This window comes from Halichoeres trimaculatus, unplaced genomic scaffold (genome assembly GCF_033239565.1).
Source record: "Halichoeres trimaculatus isolate MK-OKI-2021-1 unplaced genomic scaffold, fHalTri1.1 fHalTri1_scaffold_2, whole genome shotgun sequence".
NCBI lineage: Eukaryota > Metazoa > Chordata > Actinopteri > Labriformes > Labridae > Halichoeres > Halichoeres trimaculatus.
This window is the reverse complement of record NW_027437180.1, coordinates 22,197,067-22,215,008: the sequence shown is the minus strand read 5'-3', so window position 1 is coordinate 22,215,008 and position 17,942 is coordinate 22,197,067. Positions and strand designations below refer to the sequence as shown.

The 17,942-nt window shown below is 40.7% G+C and overlaps 1 protein-coding gene across 2 annotated transcripts in view; it reads right to left on the bottom strand.

Annotated features, from left to right (window-relative positions):
• grin2ab (glutamate receptor, ionotropic, N-methyl D-aspartate 2A, b) overlaps nucleotides 1-14,775 on the bottom strand; it is a 128,167-nt gene extending 113,392 nt beyond the window's left edge. The window contains exons 1-3 of one of the 2 annotated variants that reach the window (XM_074661841.1): nucleotides 14,083-14,775; nucleotides 13,514-14,004; nucleotides 12,506-12,712 (exon numbers count right to left, since the gene is read on the bottom strand). In XM_074661841.1, coding sequence (XP_074517942.1) covers nucleotides 12,506-12,712; nucleotides 13,514-13,531 — 225 coding nt within the window. In that variant the 5' untranslated portion in view covers nucleotides 13,532-14,004; nucleotides 14,083-14,775. Of the gene's footprint in view, nucleotides 1-12,505; nucleotides 12,713-13,513 lie in introns of both variants that reach the window. The other variant, XM_074661836.1, reaches the window with a different exon arrangement.
• Nucleotides 14,776-17,942: the final 3,167 nt, after the last annotated feature.

The window sequence follows — 17,942 nt, the reverse complement described above, 5'->3', positions numbered from 1 at the left end:
GAGACTTTGTCATCCTTATAAATATACAATGTTCTTTCTGCTTTCAATTATTGAAAAGACCTGAAACATTAAATGACACACGACAGTTCTGGATGATCAGTGGTAAACCATGTTAGATAACCTGATGCTATGAGAGAATATATCCTCTGTTCAGAATTTTAACCTACAACTGATTTTGTTATCATTTTAATGCACAAGTGCTGCTTTTTTGTGCTTAAACTATACCTATGTGCCTTTTTGCTTTTATTGGGCAGCATAGCTGAAGATAGACAGAAAAGGTGGGGAGCATAGAGAGGTAAGGAGTCAAACAGCAACCACCACTGCACAAGTTTTCTGGCCTCGTACATTGGGTGAAGGCTTTAACCACCAGGCCATTGGTGCCCCAAGGGCCCCATTCTCTTGAATAATCTATAAATGATTAAAGTTAAAACAGTTATTCATTTCTAAAACTTCCTTGGATCTACTTCAAAGAGATAAGGGCATAAGAGCCATAACATGACATTTATGAACAGGATACTTGTAGAATAACTTAACCCTTTAAGCCCAGGCCTCTTCTTTGGCTCTCCTGCTAGAAAAGCAACACATCCAAATTGAAAAGAGGAAATCTCTGCACCTACAAGGTCTATTTGAATCAATCTAGTGTTATAATAAAGGAAACAATTTGTTCAGAGGTGTCAGTGCTGGTATTCATGTCACTGGCTCAAATAAGTGCTTCATTTTTGGCTTTATGTTGCAGAGGGACCTCAAAGTCACCCAATTGGGGGACCTTGGGGTTTTTAAAAGTTTAAAGGGTTAATCACTTTTGAAAACCGGCTGCACTCTCCTTTACCATCTGCTGCGTTATATATTTTTGATGGCAATGAGCTCATAAGGTGGCTGTTTTCGAAGACATCATGGTACAACCTCAAAACCCCCCAAAAATGTGATACTGTAAAATGTAAGCAAAACTGCAAACACAATGTACCATGTATTTAAAATGAAAACTTGTTACTGCTTCATAAACATATGCTAATTCTAAATTTAATGAATGGAAAATTTGGGACAGGAACATGTTTGTCACTGTGGTACATCACCTTTTCACAGCTCTCTGAAAGCTTGAAAGAATTAAAAAAACTCTGCTTAACAGTTCAGGGTCTCCTTTGGTAAATGTATTGTTTCGTAATGTACAATGTCCAATGGTAAGAAGTGGGGCTGCAGGGGGCACAGTTTAGCACCAGCAGTCTTCTACGACGTACATCTACTACAGAGCCGTGCTGAGGTGAAACGTGCAGAAAGTGGTTTGTCTTGTTAAAATATGCAGAAGGTGATTGGGATCAAGGTTAAAATCGTTATGGATTTGTCATTATAGTTTAGTTTTAGTTAGTTTTGACATTTTTTTTCCATTACAGTTTAGTTTTAATTAGTTATGGAGCGGGCATTCTAGTTATTATTTAGTTTTAATTTTTGCAACAAGGCTTAGTTTTAGTTTAGTTTCAGTTTAGTTTTAGTTTTTTGATACCTTATTAACCAGGTGCAGGATTCAAAAAGGTCAGAGTAAATATTTTGTAATACAGTTTATTTTCTAGTTCAACATAGTGCTCACTGCTCAGTCAATGCTGATACTGAACTGTTGGCTGCTGCCTTAAACACAAGAAAATAATATAAACTTAATATAAAAATATAAACATAAATTATATAAAATAATGTTAACATGAATTCAATAAAAATAATAAAAACACAAGTTATATAAAACAATATAATATGAGCTTTAATAATTAGAAACTTGGACTCTGTAACAGTAAAGTCAGACTCACATGAAATTAAACTATTACAGATGCTCTGATTCATTGCTCCACTACGTTTTGTGGCAGCACAGCGCACAGCCAGTCAGTGCAGTAAACAAGCACGGCCCAGTTCGTCGCTGTGATGGTGCCGTACGGCGCTGACAACTGCCGAAAACTGTTGTAAAATTGGTTGGGAAAATGTGTCGGATTAATTTAAATCCTAAAGGCTATTAATATTGCTAAAAACGATAACTAAGGACATTTTGTCTTTAATTTTGGTTAGTTTCAGTTAGTTTTGTGAACACAAGATACAGTTTTAGTTTACTTATCGTTTTTGTTTTCTTTTCTAGTTTTTATTAGTTTGAGTTGACTCCGATGTATTTTAAATTTTACTTTTCCTTTTTAGTTTCGTTTTAGTTAACTATTATAAACTTGATTGGGATCAAATGTTACTCAAAAACCTGGACACATTGTTCAGAATGATGCTGATAAAGATGTGAAGGATGATCACGTTTATGAACGGTTTCTTCCTTACATATGCAATATTTACCTGCATTTTTGGGTACAGCGACTGCCTGAGTTCACACACACACAGGTCTTTGGTAGTGATACATTAGGTCTGTGTTGATAACATATTGGTGGGGTCTCCATCTGCTCTTTTAGTAAAAGCATCTCAAATATATAATTATGTTGACTAATTGATTTGAAGCCCATGCAGGGATTTCAACTGTGGAGTCACGTCTATTTTAAAAGCCTCCTCAAAGCCTGAAGGTCGTGGTCACCAAGTATTGGTTTAGTGGCCTTCTCTTGAAATGGGTATCAGAATTCTGAATTTCATAAACTCTAAAAATGAAATAAAGCTTTATTTGGGATTTTGCTACTGAGAAAATGGCAAGCTTCCCTCATGTTCATGACACTCATAAATTATGACCTCTACCGCCAAATAACTTTTAAATGAGGAAGCCAGTAAAAGCTCTTACAACATTTAATCATTATTTCTGCCCTGTCGTACTCCTCTGCAGGAACACTGCAGCACTGTAGCTCTGCACTGAAGTGTTACTGTCCTTTGATACCGTAATTACATATAATGAATCTATCATTAAATTTAATGCCAAAACAGATGGTTGAAAGTAGGTTTTTTTTTTACAAATTCAGTATCAGAGACATTGAAGTAACAAAGATTTTTGGGGCTTTACAAACCATAGAATCTATCCTTGAATATATATTTTGAGGCACAGTTTTCTGGCCGGCATATGTGTTTTGATGTGTTGCTCTGTGTGGTTAAAAGCTCCACTTGGCAGGAGGAAACAGAGGCTTCAAATGTTCCCGTAACACCAGATGCCCCGTCTGGCTGAGACAGCGCCTGTCGCCAGCGTGGAGGGTGGCATTATACCTGAACTAATATATTTTGAATGATTTGCAGATGTTTGGGGAATATTTTTGGCCTCTGCATCTTGCTGCTTGGTGGTGTAGTGCTCTCAACAAGACTGTGAGGAAAACATGAATCATACAGTGATCAAGGTCCCATTTTCAGCCGCTTATCCAAGATCAGGTCACAGGGGCAGCAGTCTAAGAAAGCTGACCGAGAGGCACAGGATTCATCTCACAGCATGATCAACTGTTTTTCATAGATATTTCATACATCACATACTGGGTATGAGTTATGATGTAAATGTACTCCCAGGTTAAATTTTCCTCTTTTAGTTTACAAATCACATTAAGTAGGAATGTTTAAAAAAAAAAAAAACAGGGTGTAAGTCTAAAAATCTATTCGAGTTTGTCTCTTTAATCGAGGCCTGGGTTGTAAAACATTGTGATTACTAATCTTGATAATAATCCAATCTCACATTATGAAAGTAAAAATCTTTTATTTTTCCTGGCACCTTTCTTCTGTGCTTCACCAACAGAAAAATAACACACACGCAAAATAAACAACACAATCAATAAAAGCACAGCTGAAGCTCCTGGAAGTCTCTAAGGTGCTGTGTTTGTACAAATTGGAGACGAGTGAGAGACCTTTGTCTGAGGGAAAAAAACATAGTAACAGCAGTCTAAGTGAGCATGGATGGCTTTTATGAAATCAATAATGGATTAAACTGCTTAATTTTAAAAAACATCCTTCTCTTTGAGACACAATCTCAAACCTCTGTTAGATAACGCTCCCCCAAAACATTGAATTTATATTTCATCATTTTACTCATTGCACGCCACTGCCTGTACATCTGCCTGTACACTTGCCTTTAAAGTAATCTGATGCATGAGTTGAGTGACTCTTACGGAATTCACATTTACCACTTTTATCTAAACAGTATCTACGGTAAACAACAACGTCACTCTCTTCACGGTGACATAGTTACAGCTGGCATGACATCAGTGTATGGCTGCAAACTTTAGCGTGATAGCCACAGTATCTACAAGAATTAAGTGTTTCTTTTTTTAACATCCTGGCTCTTTGAACAAGAATAAAAGCACGCGATCAGCGTTTGATAACCTCTATAAAAGCTACCTAAAAATGCTGAAGGCTTGGTGGCAGCTCGCAGTGCTGGCTTGACAAAAAAAAAAAGAAAAAAAAAAAGAAGTGTTTGGCAGGAAGTGTGGTTGAACTTGTCCTACCTTTCCAAACATTGGAGTCAAATGGTAAGGCTCAAAAAAGAAATACATACATAACATAACTTTAGAAATATGACAAACATTATAATGTTTTCTGAGTGAAAATATTTTTTTTACCACTGTGGTTTGTTATGTCAGATTGATTCCTCAAAGTCTGTTATTGGTAAGGCACATAAACACAATAGGGGTTTTAACAATGCATCTTCTAACAAGGCAAAAGTTTTCAGCCTGTAAGTCTTAAATCCTTGTGAAAAACTTTTTCCCCCCAACACACAGGAGTTTAAAATAAAGTCTTTTATTCACTCCTTTAAAAGTTTCAAAAAGATAATTTAAGAAATGTAAATCCACTCAGTGTGAGTTTGAGGAACTTCTATTTTCACAAGACAAAAAAAGGGGGATAATGAAGCTATTTTACATTTACTTGTTCAGCAGCTGAGTGGAGAAATTCTATATGGACTTAACATCATTTGCTCGTACTGAGCACATAGTGCCAGACTTTCTTTTTCCTAATGTAGCTGCAAGCTTTTCAAGAGGATTACACTAAATTTCCTTTTTACACTCTCTTTTGGAACCAGAGTGATGGTGCTGCAGTAAAAAAAAAAAAAAAAGCTTTTGCAGCTATTTAAAGAAAACCCGACTGTGCATTATCTCTGCTGGAATTACAGTGTCTGATACTTTGGAAATTATTGAAGTGTTAATCACCTCTGTGACAAGCAGAGCTAATTGTGCCCCGACATATAGAGAAATTGAGTGACAGCCATCTCTTGTGGAATCACTGAGACCTCGGCTTCTGACAATGATCTCTTCATTGTAATGGTAGTGCTGATACACTTATGCGACGGATATGTTCCTTGTAGCTGTAAAATACTGAATCCAATCGGATTTAAAATGCTGAAGAATGACTTAACAAGGACAGTGTTGTATCAGTCTGAAGCAAATCTGGTGTCTGTATAAGCATAAAATTGGAATATGGATTTTGGGTGTTAAGTTGGCCAAAATGACAGGGCAGGCTGACCGCTCTTATGCACCACCTAAGCTGCTTTTTCCACAACCCTCAGACAGACAGAGAAGACAGCATTTAAGGTAACAACTAAAACTCCTAGGAGGCTGAAAATGTTCTCACTCTCAAAGCCACATGTTGTGCCTAATACCAATCAAGCTAATTCAAAAGCACACTATTCAAATAGGCACAGTGGGGGGTTACAATCCAAAATGAAACATCCAGCATCTTGAAAGCCTGAAGCTTTCAACTGGAGGATGATCACTGAGATCAAAGAAGAGCACGTTTGTGTGTTTCTCTTGAATGATGACCACTGAATATCAATATTTAGCCTCTATTCTTTACTTTACAAACATAACAGAGGGTTCTACAATCAATACTTTGGTATGAATAATGGATCAAATCTCTTCAGTGCAAGTACTACTAAAGGTGATTCTTGCTGTGATGAAACCGCAGATAACTGTCACCCAAATCTGTTTGTTCCTCTCGAATCCAAGGACGTGTTTGTAAGTGTTTTGAATCAGTCTCTCATCATCTCATCAAACTCATTTCCAGCTACAAAGGCAGTTGTTTGAAGTGAGAATGCTCTGATAGACTCCATGTGTGTTACCTGTTAGGCACCATACAACAGTTAGAAACCTGCCGATTAACACAGCAGAGCATCTTCCTGCCACATAACCAGATGTTTCATTCACCAGCTCGTGCAGTTAGGTAAAGACTGAGCATCAAATGTTGAATAATGGACAAACATTATCTCAAAATGCTATTGTTTGCCTCACGTCTACTCGGTGTGAAGAATCAACTTTGTAAAGGTGATTTGTCGATGTGTTAAAAACTTTGTCCTACTGCTTTGAACTGGCCAAAAAACCTGGAAAGAGCAGTTCTTCATCTGCTGAGATCAATTTATGACTGGGCTGTTATCGAGCAGGAGAACTTGATTAACTTCAGGCAGTTTCAGACACTGTTAACCTCACTTTGAGGTGTTAAACAAGAACTAAAAGCACTCTCTGCTCCTGATTGCGTGTGTGTGTGTGTGTGTGTGTGTGTGTGTGTGTGTGTGTGTGTGTGTGTGTGTGTGTGTGTGTTGCCTGTTTTTTTGATTATCCACACCTGCTCATTACAAACCAGCTCCTGATTTTTGCCAGCAGTCAACCCTGTCATTGTCCTCCTTTTTTCCCTTGATCCCCTACCAGACGGTCTTTGTTCCATCCTGTGTGTTCATCCCTTTCCAGCACTCTTTTAAGTGTTTCATCTACTGGTTTTTGACTTCTGGGTTTTTGCCTCCACCCTGCCTGGACTTGTTTGCCTAGATTAGACTGACTACCGAAGTATGACCACCTGTTTCTTCATTAAAGACTTCAGCTGATCAAAATTTCACTGAAATAACCTGCACACGAGTTGCTGTGCTGACCTGAATCTTAACACTGATTGTTTTTGGAGATCATTATTGACTAATTGCCAATACAGATCAATAAATGTCTTTAATGATCCAACCACCTTTTAACTCCCCCGTCTTTTAAACAAATATTATTGATTGCAGCCTGGAGCTATTGATTGGAGAGAAAGAAGAGCGAGAACGTCCGAGCTGATTGCTGCTGATGTCGTTCTGCACTCTCACTTTTGTGTTGTTGTAAAACTCTACATCATGAACAAGCCTCATCCACATTCACTCATTCTTTTTAAGAACACCACAATTTTTTCAGTGAAAATGATGCAGTTTAATACCTCATACTACTCTGGTTTTATCTTGCTGTAGGGTGGATCTCCGACCAACTTAGTGCATACACATGGTACTGCATGGCGCCGCAGAATACTGCGGTTCAGGACTGGCTCAGGATGCCTCTCACTCTGTACAAGTCACAGACCGAGATCAAGCAAAACAGCCCCAGACCATCGGGCTTCCTCTTCCATGTTTGACAATTGATGTAACACACTAAGAAGCCATCTTTTTGCCTACATAAGTAACAAAATACTGTATTATAAACTAAGATTTCAAATTTTGACTCATCAGCCCATAACACCCTCTTACAGCCTCCAGTTGTCCACTGGCAGTGTTTATTAGCCCAGGTCGGCCTCTTTTTCTTATTATGGCTTCTCTATCCAGTCTTCTCTTCACAGTTGAAACTGAGGCCTGTTTACTACGACCTCTTTTAAAGCTGTGTTTGAAACTGTTGTTCTGTGAGCACCCATCACATGCTGTTAACTATCAGAAACTTTTTCTCTGATTACATTTTGGCTTTGGTTCTGCCAGACCTTCTCCTATCAGTTTATGAGTGTCCTCTGCTGCCAAAGGAAACTGTCACTGACACCTTGACCTTCTTCACAATTTTTCAGGGGGAAAGACCTACATCGTGAAGCATTATGATCAGGGGCGTAGCTACAGTTAGGCAAACATAGGCAGTTGCCTGGGGCCCCAAGATTCTCAGGGGCCCCCAAAGCATCTCTTAAAAACTGATTTATGAAGTTCTCTTCAATTGAAAGCATTTCTTTTTTTATAAATCTTACTTCATATGCTTCAAAATACATCAAAAGGCTTAATCTTTAATGATGGTTTTGGGTACTCCCCCTCCCTTCTTATTCAATGGGCTATTCCATGTTACAACACATCTGAAGATTTGATTCAGAAAGAAAGTGGTAAAAAACACTTTTTTCCCCATTTTTTTCTTATTTTCAACCAAGTCGGAAGTAAAACACCATGTTGCTCTGAGATCTGAGATAAACATATAAGACTTATAGGATTTTAAGGACTTTATCTAGCCCAGGAAATAGGATAATTTTCTCAAAATCAAACTTTTTGAGTTGGTGATAAGCATTATTGTACCAAATCTCTTTTTTGGATACATAACTCACTGGACAGGGGGTCAAATAAAAATACATTAACTTTAAAATAATAGTGCCAAAAATTATGGTTACTGCAAATATCACCTCTTTCAGTAGATTTTTTTTTCAGTTGTATGTTGTGCTTGATATTTACATATTTTTCGTTACTAAATTATTTTTTTCAATATTTACCTATTGTAATGTTTTTCACTACATACTTTCTTGTTTGTTACTGTTACTCCGTAATTCTCCACTGTGGGACAAATAAGCTGTCAATTGACCATAAAAGATTTCAAATGCAGGACGAAGTGGACTAAATTATGTATTCACTTTTTTCAAAATCAAACTCAAGTACAGAACTTGAGGAAATGCATTTAGTTGCGTTAAGTTACCATGTACAAGATTAGCACCGTCTCATGCCTCGGAAAGAGACAGTGGACCCAGGGAAGGCCAGTCTAGCTCTGAGGAAGATGAGTTACAAGGACATGGAGGGCCCCATTGACTGGGTTTGCCTTGGGCCCCCAAACGACTCAATACGCCCCTGATTATGATGGTCTGTCTCTTGTATTACTCTGAAATAATGTCTAAATGATTTTTAAGTTTTGATTGACCTAACCCTTTTGTTAAACCTCAGGCAATTCACCACTTACCCTTGTACTGTTTCAAACTATTAGTTAGACTCAAAATATTTGAAGTTCAATAAAAAAAAGTTGAGAATTAGGGTGTTCTAAAACTTTTGACCATTAATGAACAAATATTATAACATGACAAAGGTTGAACATTTTTAGCTGGAGTTAGAACATTTGGGCATCTTCTTAATAATAATAATAATGATAAAAAATAATAAGTATGAGTATTTTTATGACACACTAAAAAAATGGCAGCAAAAAAACACTCAGTTGTCCAGTAATATAATTCACACACACACACACACACACACATATTAATTAAATAAATAAAAAAAAATAAAAATGAAAAAATTATTGTGAGGAAGACTCATTATTCAAACAAACTTCTAAAAATCAGAAGCAAAGTTCATGAACCATCCAGAATCTGTAAGCATTCTGAATTTTAGACATACATCTGTTTTGAGTTAAAGACAAGATACTGCTTTAAAATCAATTTCAAGCTGTATAGGCCACAGTTTTTCTATAACGTCTTTATCTATTATAAAGTCCACTATCCTTGACTCTAAATCCACCCTGACACCCACTCTCAAGTAGGATCAAGATCATTCTGATTCTCAGCTTGCAAATCACTTGCCTCTCAGTCAGGAAAAACACATTTTTAAAACGGATAAAAGTACGATTTGGTCTCAAAATCTGAGCCTGAGCCATGGCAGCTCTTATTTTTCAGGTTTAAAAAACTAAAAATGGACATTTCTTTCAATAAGCTTACTTAAATCAAAACAGTAAAGAGTTGAAAACTGATCTGTCGTCTCTGTTCTTGCTTAGGCAGAAGTGTAACAGCCGTGAAATCAAAGACCTAACTGAGGACATTTGGAAAGGAGTATGAAACAAGCATCTCCTGATTTTCACTTCATGATGGGACCAATTCTGACTGAAGACATCTACTCGACATTTTTGGAATGAATGAAGAGTTTTGGCCACAAATGAAGATTAATTTAATTTCTAAATATCACATGAGAGAATGGGATGGTGTGTTTTCAGAAATCAAACAGCAAACGTTGAGCAATATCGACAACATCTCTTCTGTCTAAAAATATGAGCCAATATGTTTCGCTCAAACCCGACTAATTATCACTACAGCCCACAAACTCATCAAGGCCTCCAACTGCGTTTTGATTAAATGATTAAACAGCGCATGTTCTTAGGAGGCTTTTGGGTTATTAACTTATGTCTGAGGCTGCACCATCACACATCAAAATACAGAAGATCAGCAGGGGTCAAATGACTCATTATCATATGTCACTCAGTCCTTTTCACACAGGAAATAAAAATCTCATTTTTAGAATTTAAAATTCTTCAAAAAGTGAAGAAGAAAAGAGACAAAAAAGAGTCCAATTGGTCGGACACAGAGTTAAATGTAGCCTGATTTTGTTGTCAGAGGTTTGTCAGAATAAGATACTCTGAAGCAGAGCGGTACAAGCACACTGGCAGGTTTAATTGACTTCAGAGAAAGCACTCACTCAGCGGATGACAGCTGAAGCTGAGGGCCATGCCAGAGGCTCTGTGGCTTCACACGCTTTGGCTGTTAACGTTCCGGGCAGAACTACACCACCATGAACCTTATTTTCAACTTCAGCGGATGGTGTTCTACAGCCAAAAACTCTGTGCAGATACAGGGATTATCTGCTGTAGCTCTTATCCAGAATATGTCAATACCTCCTTCAGGACAAAAACAGCTACAACACAGGGCAGGAAGGTGCACATACCACCCACAAGTTCTTTGGCTTTTCTCTTCTTTAAGCCTCTTTATAATTATTCTTCATAAGCTCTACAATGTTATCTTGTGTGTGGATACTCCCACCCAAAACACTCTACATGTTCATGGAAACAAGTACGACAAAAAAGAAGATTTACATGTGATGTCTGAGACTGTGGAGTGAACAAAACACCATTAGGATTAAAAAAAAGTATATGTGCATACATTTTAAAGACCAGTTTTTATCGAAGCATTTTTGTATGCTGGTAAGCTATTCTTTGATACTGTGTCACAGTAAATACACAAGAATTACTGTTGCGATACTTTTGAATCACTTAAGCGGTTCAACCAAGGTAAAAAACTCAATGTATCTTTCATGAAAAGAAAAAGGCTTCAGTGTGAATGCTCTCTGAACCCTTTCCCACTTGCAGGCATATGTGGATTCTGGGCTAAATTTGTGCGCCAGCTCTAGAAAAAGTCAAGCAAGAAACCAAAACACTGAAAATGGGATGACACAGAAGTCTGGCTGTTCACCTTTAGCAGTCTTGTCCTTACAAGGCACCTCTCTCTCCCTCTCTTTCAGGCCTGTTTTTTTTTTTACAACTAACATTTTTCTGTTTTAATATAAACTTAGCAGCATCGAGCATCGAGCAAGAAAGACACCTTTTAGATCTTTGTTATGAGCAATAGTACAAGAAACGCAATGTTTGTGTGAACTCCGTCAGTGCCACTTAGGTGCCATAGGAATAATCTCAAGAGGGCCATCTTGTTAAAGGCAGCGGGAAAACATGTTGAGAAGAGCTCGTTTAATGTGAGGGATTAAATAGCCTTAACTGCAGAAAAGCAGAACGACACAGTCTCACTCCTGGCTACACTGCCGAGCTGCTTGGAGACAATGAATTCTGGACTACAGTGCCTGCTTTGCCAACATAGAAACGGTTGAGTGAACAGCTCAGTGAGATGCATCTCGACCTATAATTTCAACACTATGTCAGGCACAGCCAGAATGGGACAGAGAAGATGGATCACATCGCTGGAAATATTTTACGTTCTTGTTGCTTTTCTGTTTGGCTTTTTTTTTTTCAGTTGTCGGGCAACAGTAAATTACCCAAGATTTCCACCTTCTATCCAACTATGAAAGAAACATCTCTGGTATGATAGCAACAAAAAGTAAAAGGAAGAGAAAAGTAGACCCACAATAAGATACTGATAAGGTTTTAAAGGTGCTGTGACACTGCCCCCAAAATTCATTGCTGCTTAGCACAGGATATCTTTAATAACGGAAGCAACGGCTCTCCACATTCACTGCTCCCCACTCTATTGCATTTATGCCCTACAGAGTTGATCTCCTTTTGTGTCATCCCACTATTCTAGAAAATAGGCTACTGCTGAGCGCATTGGCTCTCTCTCTCTCTCGCTGTGCAGCTCCCTATATCACACACAATGAGTCTGGACTGGCATGCATGATAATTTGCCCTAAATGATGATGATAAATATGCACACACACACGCACTTAGGGCTTAGTATTAAAAGTGATGGGTATTCCTTTTCCACCAAGATCATAAGTCAGAATTATGGGAATTAGAGCCTTATATTCCATCATGTCAGACTTCAGTGCTCCTATAGAGTTACCCCCCATGTAACATCTGTGTGTGTTTGTGTGTATGATTGCCTCTATGTCCCAGGGAGGAGGAGAAGACACTTCGTGTCAGACTTGGCACGGAAAGCGGGAGGAAAACGGAAGAAAATGTGTTTCTACAACGTGACTGCATTCAAAGCCTGAAAACTGTAATTTGAGATATGAATTCATTACACGGCCTCTCATCAGTAGCCGGGCATAATGTGATGCAACAGCGCCGCTTAGCGTCTTATTGCGCCGCGCATGAGCCGCTCCAACGGACACTTTCTCCTGAGCCGCGGTGCTTACCTTCGGTGTCACAAAGCGTGGCTGCGGCAGGTTTGCGGTCGCGGAGGTTTTGCGCCTTCTTCTTCGGAGTCCGTGGGATGAATGCTGAGTTTTGCTGCCGTGGTGTGAGGGCACGTGCAGGCAGCCACCATGACCTGTCCGTTTACTGGCATTTTGGTGCCTTCTCACAGCGTCAGTGAAGCCAGAGGAAAAGTGTTCAAACTTGATCTGAAAAACAGGAAAATGAAGGAAAAAGCTGCGGCTTATTGAACTGAAGCCTTTTAAAGCGTAGACTTGTTGAATTTCACTCTTTTCTACAAAAGCACACGCGCACCTGAAGGATGCCGTCTTTGTTTTATGGGTTATAAATATAATTACCCAATGTCCTCGTGACTCACACGCATTTCACAGTTTGAATTGCATCAAATACCAGCGTGTTCTATATGCGTGCGCGCGTGTTGTATTACAGGCTATGTTTGCGTACGTGGGAGCAAAACTGCGCGTGCATGCGTGGCTTTTTTTAGGATGCTGGAACACGGGCTTGTTGAATGGAAAGCTTGCATGACGTACAACAGAAAACGAGTTAAATTCAAAGGTGAGTTTGTGACTGGCGAGAAAGACAAAATTGTAACGTTACTCTCTACCCCTATCTCTCTCCTTCTTTCTCGCTCTCACTCCTGCGTTTGTGACGAAGGGGGTGAGAGAGGAAGGGGAGAGAGAAACGTTAAAAACAGCCTGTGGCTCCTCAGCAAATATTCGCCTCACGCTCCTCTCCCCGGTGCCGGGCTCCTCTATGTAGGGCATGCAGCAGGTTGTGTGTCGGCGACTCGGACGAACAGAGGAGCGGAGAAAGGAGCACAAACCAGTCATCCCTCCTCTGCTCCACTTTGAAGTGGAGAGTGTGTGCGGCAGATACCTATTAAAACCACCGAACCCTTCAAAATATCGGATTATTTTTGCACCTTCCATTAAGCGGTGAGAGTTAGTTCCAAGCTAAGCTAAAAATATAGACTAATTAAACTAACTCACCCCATTCCCGTGACACATCTCTCCAGGCGGCCAGGTGGAGATGACATTGCAGCCTGTTACTCCATTCGTTTGCCCTCGGCAGGAGTGGGAATCACAAAACGACTGTCCACCGTCAAATTAATCCATCAATTTCTCCTCCATCCAGTCCCCCCCAAAAGAGACACCACCACCATGCAGAAATCCACCTGTCTGCCTCTGAAGACCTCCCCCTCTCCCTGGTTTAAAAAAGGTAGTATTCCTCTTGGTAAAGACGTCAAACACCGTCCACTCAGCAGCAGAAATGAACCGGGAAATGGGGAAGCAAAAATCGATGAAGTACGGGGAACAGTTAGTCTCTCGCATCCAAAATAACCGTTGGTTTTTGGAATCTCCAGCGGCAGCCCCGCGCGTTCCGCAGTGAGGGCTCGTGGACAGGTCCGCGCGCCTCCTCCTCCTCCTCCTTCTCTCCTGTCCTCCTCCTCCTTCTCGCGCCGCTCTCAGATTCTTGGAGACTGAAGAGGGGATTCCGTCACAAATAACATCAAAACACACACACTTACGCACACACACTCTCTCCTTTCCTCACTCACCCTCTTTCCTCTACTTCTCCCTCACGCGCTCTCCGAACGAGCACTGCACTCCAGAATAACGCACGAAACAATTCGGGACAAGTTGAAACGGGTCGAGTTATTTTTGTAGCTTTCTACGTTGCACCATAGAGATGATGCTCCGGTAAAGAACCAGGCGCCCGGGCGAACAGGAATAAGAAAATATTCTTCAGCAGCCTCTTTACCCCGCAGCCCGTCCGCCCACGCGTCGCTGGCTGAAGGTACTTGCACATCAGCCTAGTTAATTAAACATATGGGCAACGGGCCTGAATGGGAGAAGGTTGATGTGGTGGGTGGTGGGGGTTGGGGGTGGTGAGGGTGACTTGGGTGACTTCATCTCCCAAAATATCAGAAAGATAAATGGCGAGTTATGAGTGCGCGCGCTTGGAAGACTTCGCCATGTCTCCAAAACAGCATCTCCAACTTCAGAGCTCGTGGACAACAACAGGGCTGTGTTTCTTCCTCTTCCGTCTCTCTCGGCTCGACTTGTTTCTTTGCTAGTCGTTCATCTCCAAAGAAAATGATGAGGCACGAGAGGTAAGGCACACCAGTGAATCCTCATTCGTCGATCATGGCATCACCTGGTGCCATCTCGCCAAACGAAAACCGCGTGCGCGCGTTTGTGCTAGAATGTCTTCCCCTTCTGTGTGTGTTTGAGTGTGTGTTGTGTGTGTGAGAGAGATGTGACGACTGTCTCGGCGTCAAACGAGTGGCGGCGTGGCGCCTCCGCTCCTCAGAGCATTCACTGCGCACTGATAAAATATTTCAATATCCGCTGAAGTGCTTTAACCCAATCAAGTGGTCCCAAATGCACACAGTTCCGTTCCCCAAAATTAAAATACTGATCCCTTCAAAATAAATGCAGCGACACATTTATTACTGATGATGTGTCACGATCCCTCGTCATCACTTGAGTTTGTTTAAAGGGTCAGATAGGGGAAAACAGAGCCAACCCTTGTGAATTACACAGTCTCAATTATACATAATTAGCAGATCAAAAGTGCAGCACAGGGGGCTTTCTGGAAGCGCTGACAACACCCCCCTTTACCCTCCCTCCTGTCATCTCTCTCCCTCTCTCCTTCTTTCTCTCTGCATCCTCCTCTGAGTGTTGCCTTGGAGTCCCGTTGCAGACAGATGGTGTAGATACAGCATGGGGTCATGTTAGCAGGCCAGGGATCTACTACTGGCTGTCATAAGCCGAGTTATACTCTGAGGCAAAAAAGCAGCTCAGTGTAAGCAGACCACAGGGCTTATTATTAAGGGACGGTTCACTACCTCCCCTTCCTCTACCACCTCCACCTCCTCCTCCTCCTCCTCCTCTTCTATCCCTAGAATAAAAATCTCCACCTGTTGAGGTCCTCTATCCTCCTCCGTCAGAGCCCAAGCCTCCCAGGCTTGGAATGAAAGAAAAAAGACGATTGCATAACGTTGACATAAAAGAGGAGACAGACCAGAGGAACTGTAGATGATGGTCTTCTTTTCAGAAAAAAATCCTGGTGTTTCGAATATAATAGCCTTTCTTTTATACAACCCCACCCACCATCATCCCCTCCTGATAGTTACTCAGCACAGGACTCCTTGTTGGGACAGACTGGACCCAAGACAAACTGTTTAGGGACTCAAGATGATGCAGTAAGGTGGCTTTCATGGACAAAAATTAGCCTTGATATTAGATAGTATCACCAGGCTCATCTTATTCTATATTTAAACAATAAGCTGCTGCTGAGGAAATAAAATCATACGTTTTACTGGGCCACCCTTAATAAGCTTTAAAACAATGTCCTTTTCTTTTAGTATAGTCTCATTTAAAGCAGTGTTTTCATGCAGAACTCCCTGAAGAAAATTCTGAAACAGTGCCTTTTACAGGGTTTTTGCGTGAACATAAACTCAATAGTTTCCCCTTTGCTCATTTTGTGTGCCTTTACTTCATTACTCCAGCACAGCATAAGGACAGAGAGTCTGCAGACAGTTGTAGGCATTTAGGCAAGATGGGAGGAGCCCACAGTGTTAGATTGTCTGAACATGTGTCCCTGTTTTTATGACTGATTTACCACCATTGGGCTCAGTCCTCATGCATCTTTCATAGGCCTACAGCACGTTGAGCAAAGTTACTCCGGCATTTTGAGCTGCTGCTCAGACACGAAACCCACTGAAACACTCACACACTCCTACATATGGACAAAGCTCAGGTTGAAATTTGGCACCCAGCATCCCAACACTTGACTGAGCTTTTACCTCTTCATTTCTGATTCCCAACTTCTTTTTACTACATATCTTTTAATAGCTTATAGCAGCGGGTGGCTATGAAAGAGCTTGAGAAACGAAGAAGTGCCATTATCACAGTGCGTCAACAGTTTGCTAACTATTTTGTTATTACTCCGTATAATTATTGAAGACAAAAGCTCATTTCACTAATGTTGTTTAGCTAATAGTCAAAGCCCAGAACTCCAATCCTCCTGGAATGAACCAGAGGAAAGGAGACAGAAAAAGTCCAATTAAAGCAACTCAAGCTACAAAAGCAGCAGGCAAGCTCACACACAAACCGATATGTGAATGTATAAATAAATGCATAAATAGATAAATTACAGGGGAGAGAGAACGATTACACAAGGCCTCTGACAAAAATGATGTGGGCAATTTTTGTATCCATGGTAACTGACTTTTTCAGAGTGTCACCACTTTTGTTTTGGCAGAGGCGCATCCCAGATTGATATGGTTTGTGTTTTTGGACCTGTGCTGAATTACACGTCTTCATTCATAAACAACCTGCTTTGCTAAGTGCTACAGGACACTGGCCACTCATTCACTGACTGATGTTACACCCACTGGCCCCACTGATCACACCCACCCACCCACCATCTCTCTCCACACGCAGCCCCTTTGCAGCCTGCTCACTGCTGATGCAACTAATACGGAAATCTTTTAAGGCACGCTGTGCTAATTAGCTGCATAGCTAACTGTAACACGCTCCATAAAAGCATGTAACTGTCAACTTTGCTTAAAAATCATTTTAGCCAAAATAAAAAATAAAAAAACAAAGAGGACATTGTTTCCATGACAACAAGACCTGATAGGACACTTTGGGCTGTACTTTTACTATCATTCTGCATGTGTTTTTAAGAATAGCACTGTAAATTTCATGCTTTTTTGGCAGCTACACCAAATCCTTATTCCGCTCTGTCATGCTCACATGGTCCACCACCTTACAGTTACAACATCTACTCGCCCACTTTCACAAAACGCATTGGCATCATCCACCAGAGCTTATCTGACAATCATCAAGACTGATGGACAGGCAAGTACAATAGAAATCCATAAAAGTATGATTCACTGCAATGTTTCTGTGTTAGCTGCTCAGTAAAGAAAGTAGGTGGGCTGCATTCAGCCTAATAACTGCATGATGAGCCGACAAGACAAATTTCTTGTCTTGTGTACAATGATTACAGACTGAGGCAGTGCCACAGTAGAGACATTTCATGGAAGCTGCAAAACATGGCTTTATATAGACCCAGGAAATGAATCACTGCGTCAATAAATGGCAACAAAATAAACAGGTCTGCATTCAAGGCTCTCTATCTGGAAAGAATGGTGTGATAGCCAGCTGTTATCGAGTTATAGATACTCTTTTTCTCCCTCTTCCTGGTCTGTAATTTCACTTTGTCTCCCTCCCTCTCCTGCACTCTCCACCCTCTCCCGCTCTCTCGCCCACAGAGAGTGGGTGACCTGGAATGAGCTCTCCCACAGACAGGCGCTGCTTCCTACAGCCAGGCAGGGGCAGTGTGTAGTGCATGGATCCCATGCAAGCTTTATGCTGCTTCTCAAAGGGGTACCTTGGCAGTATC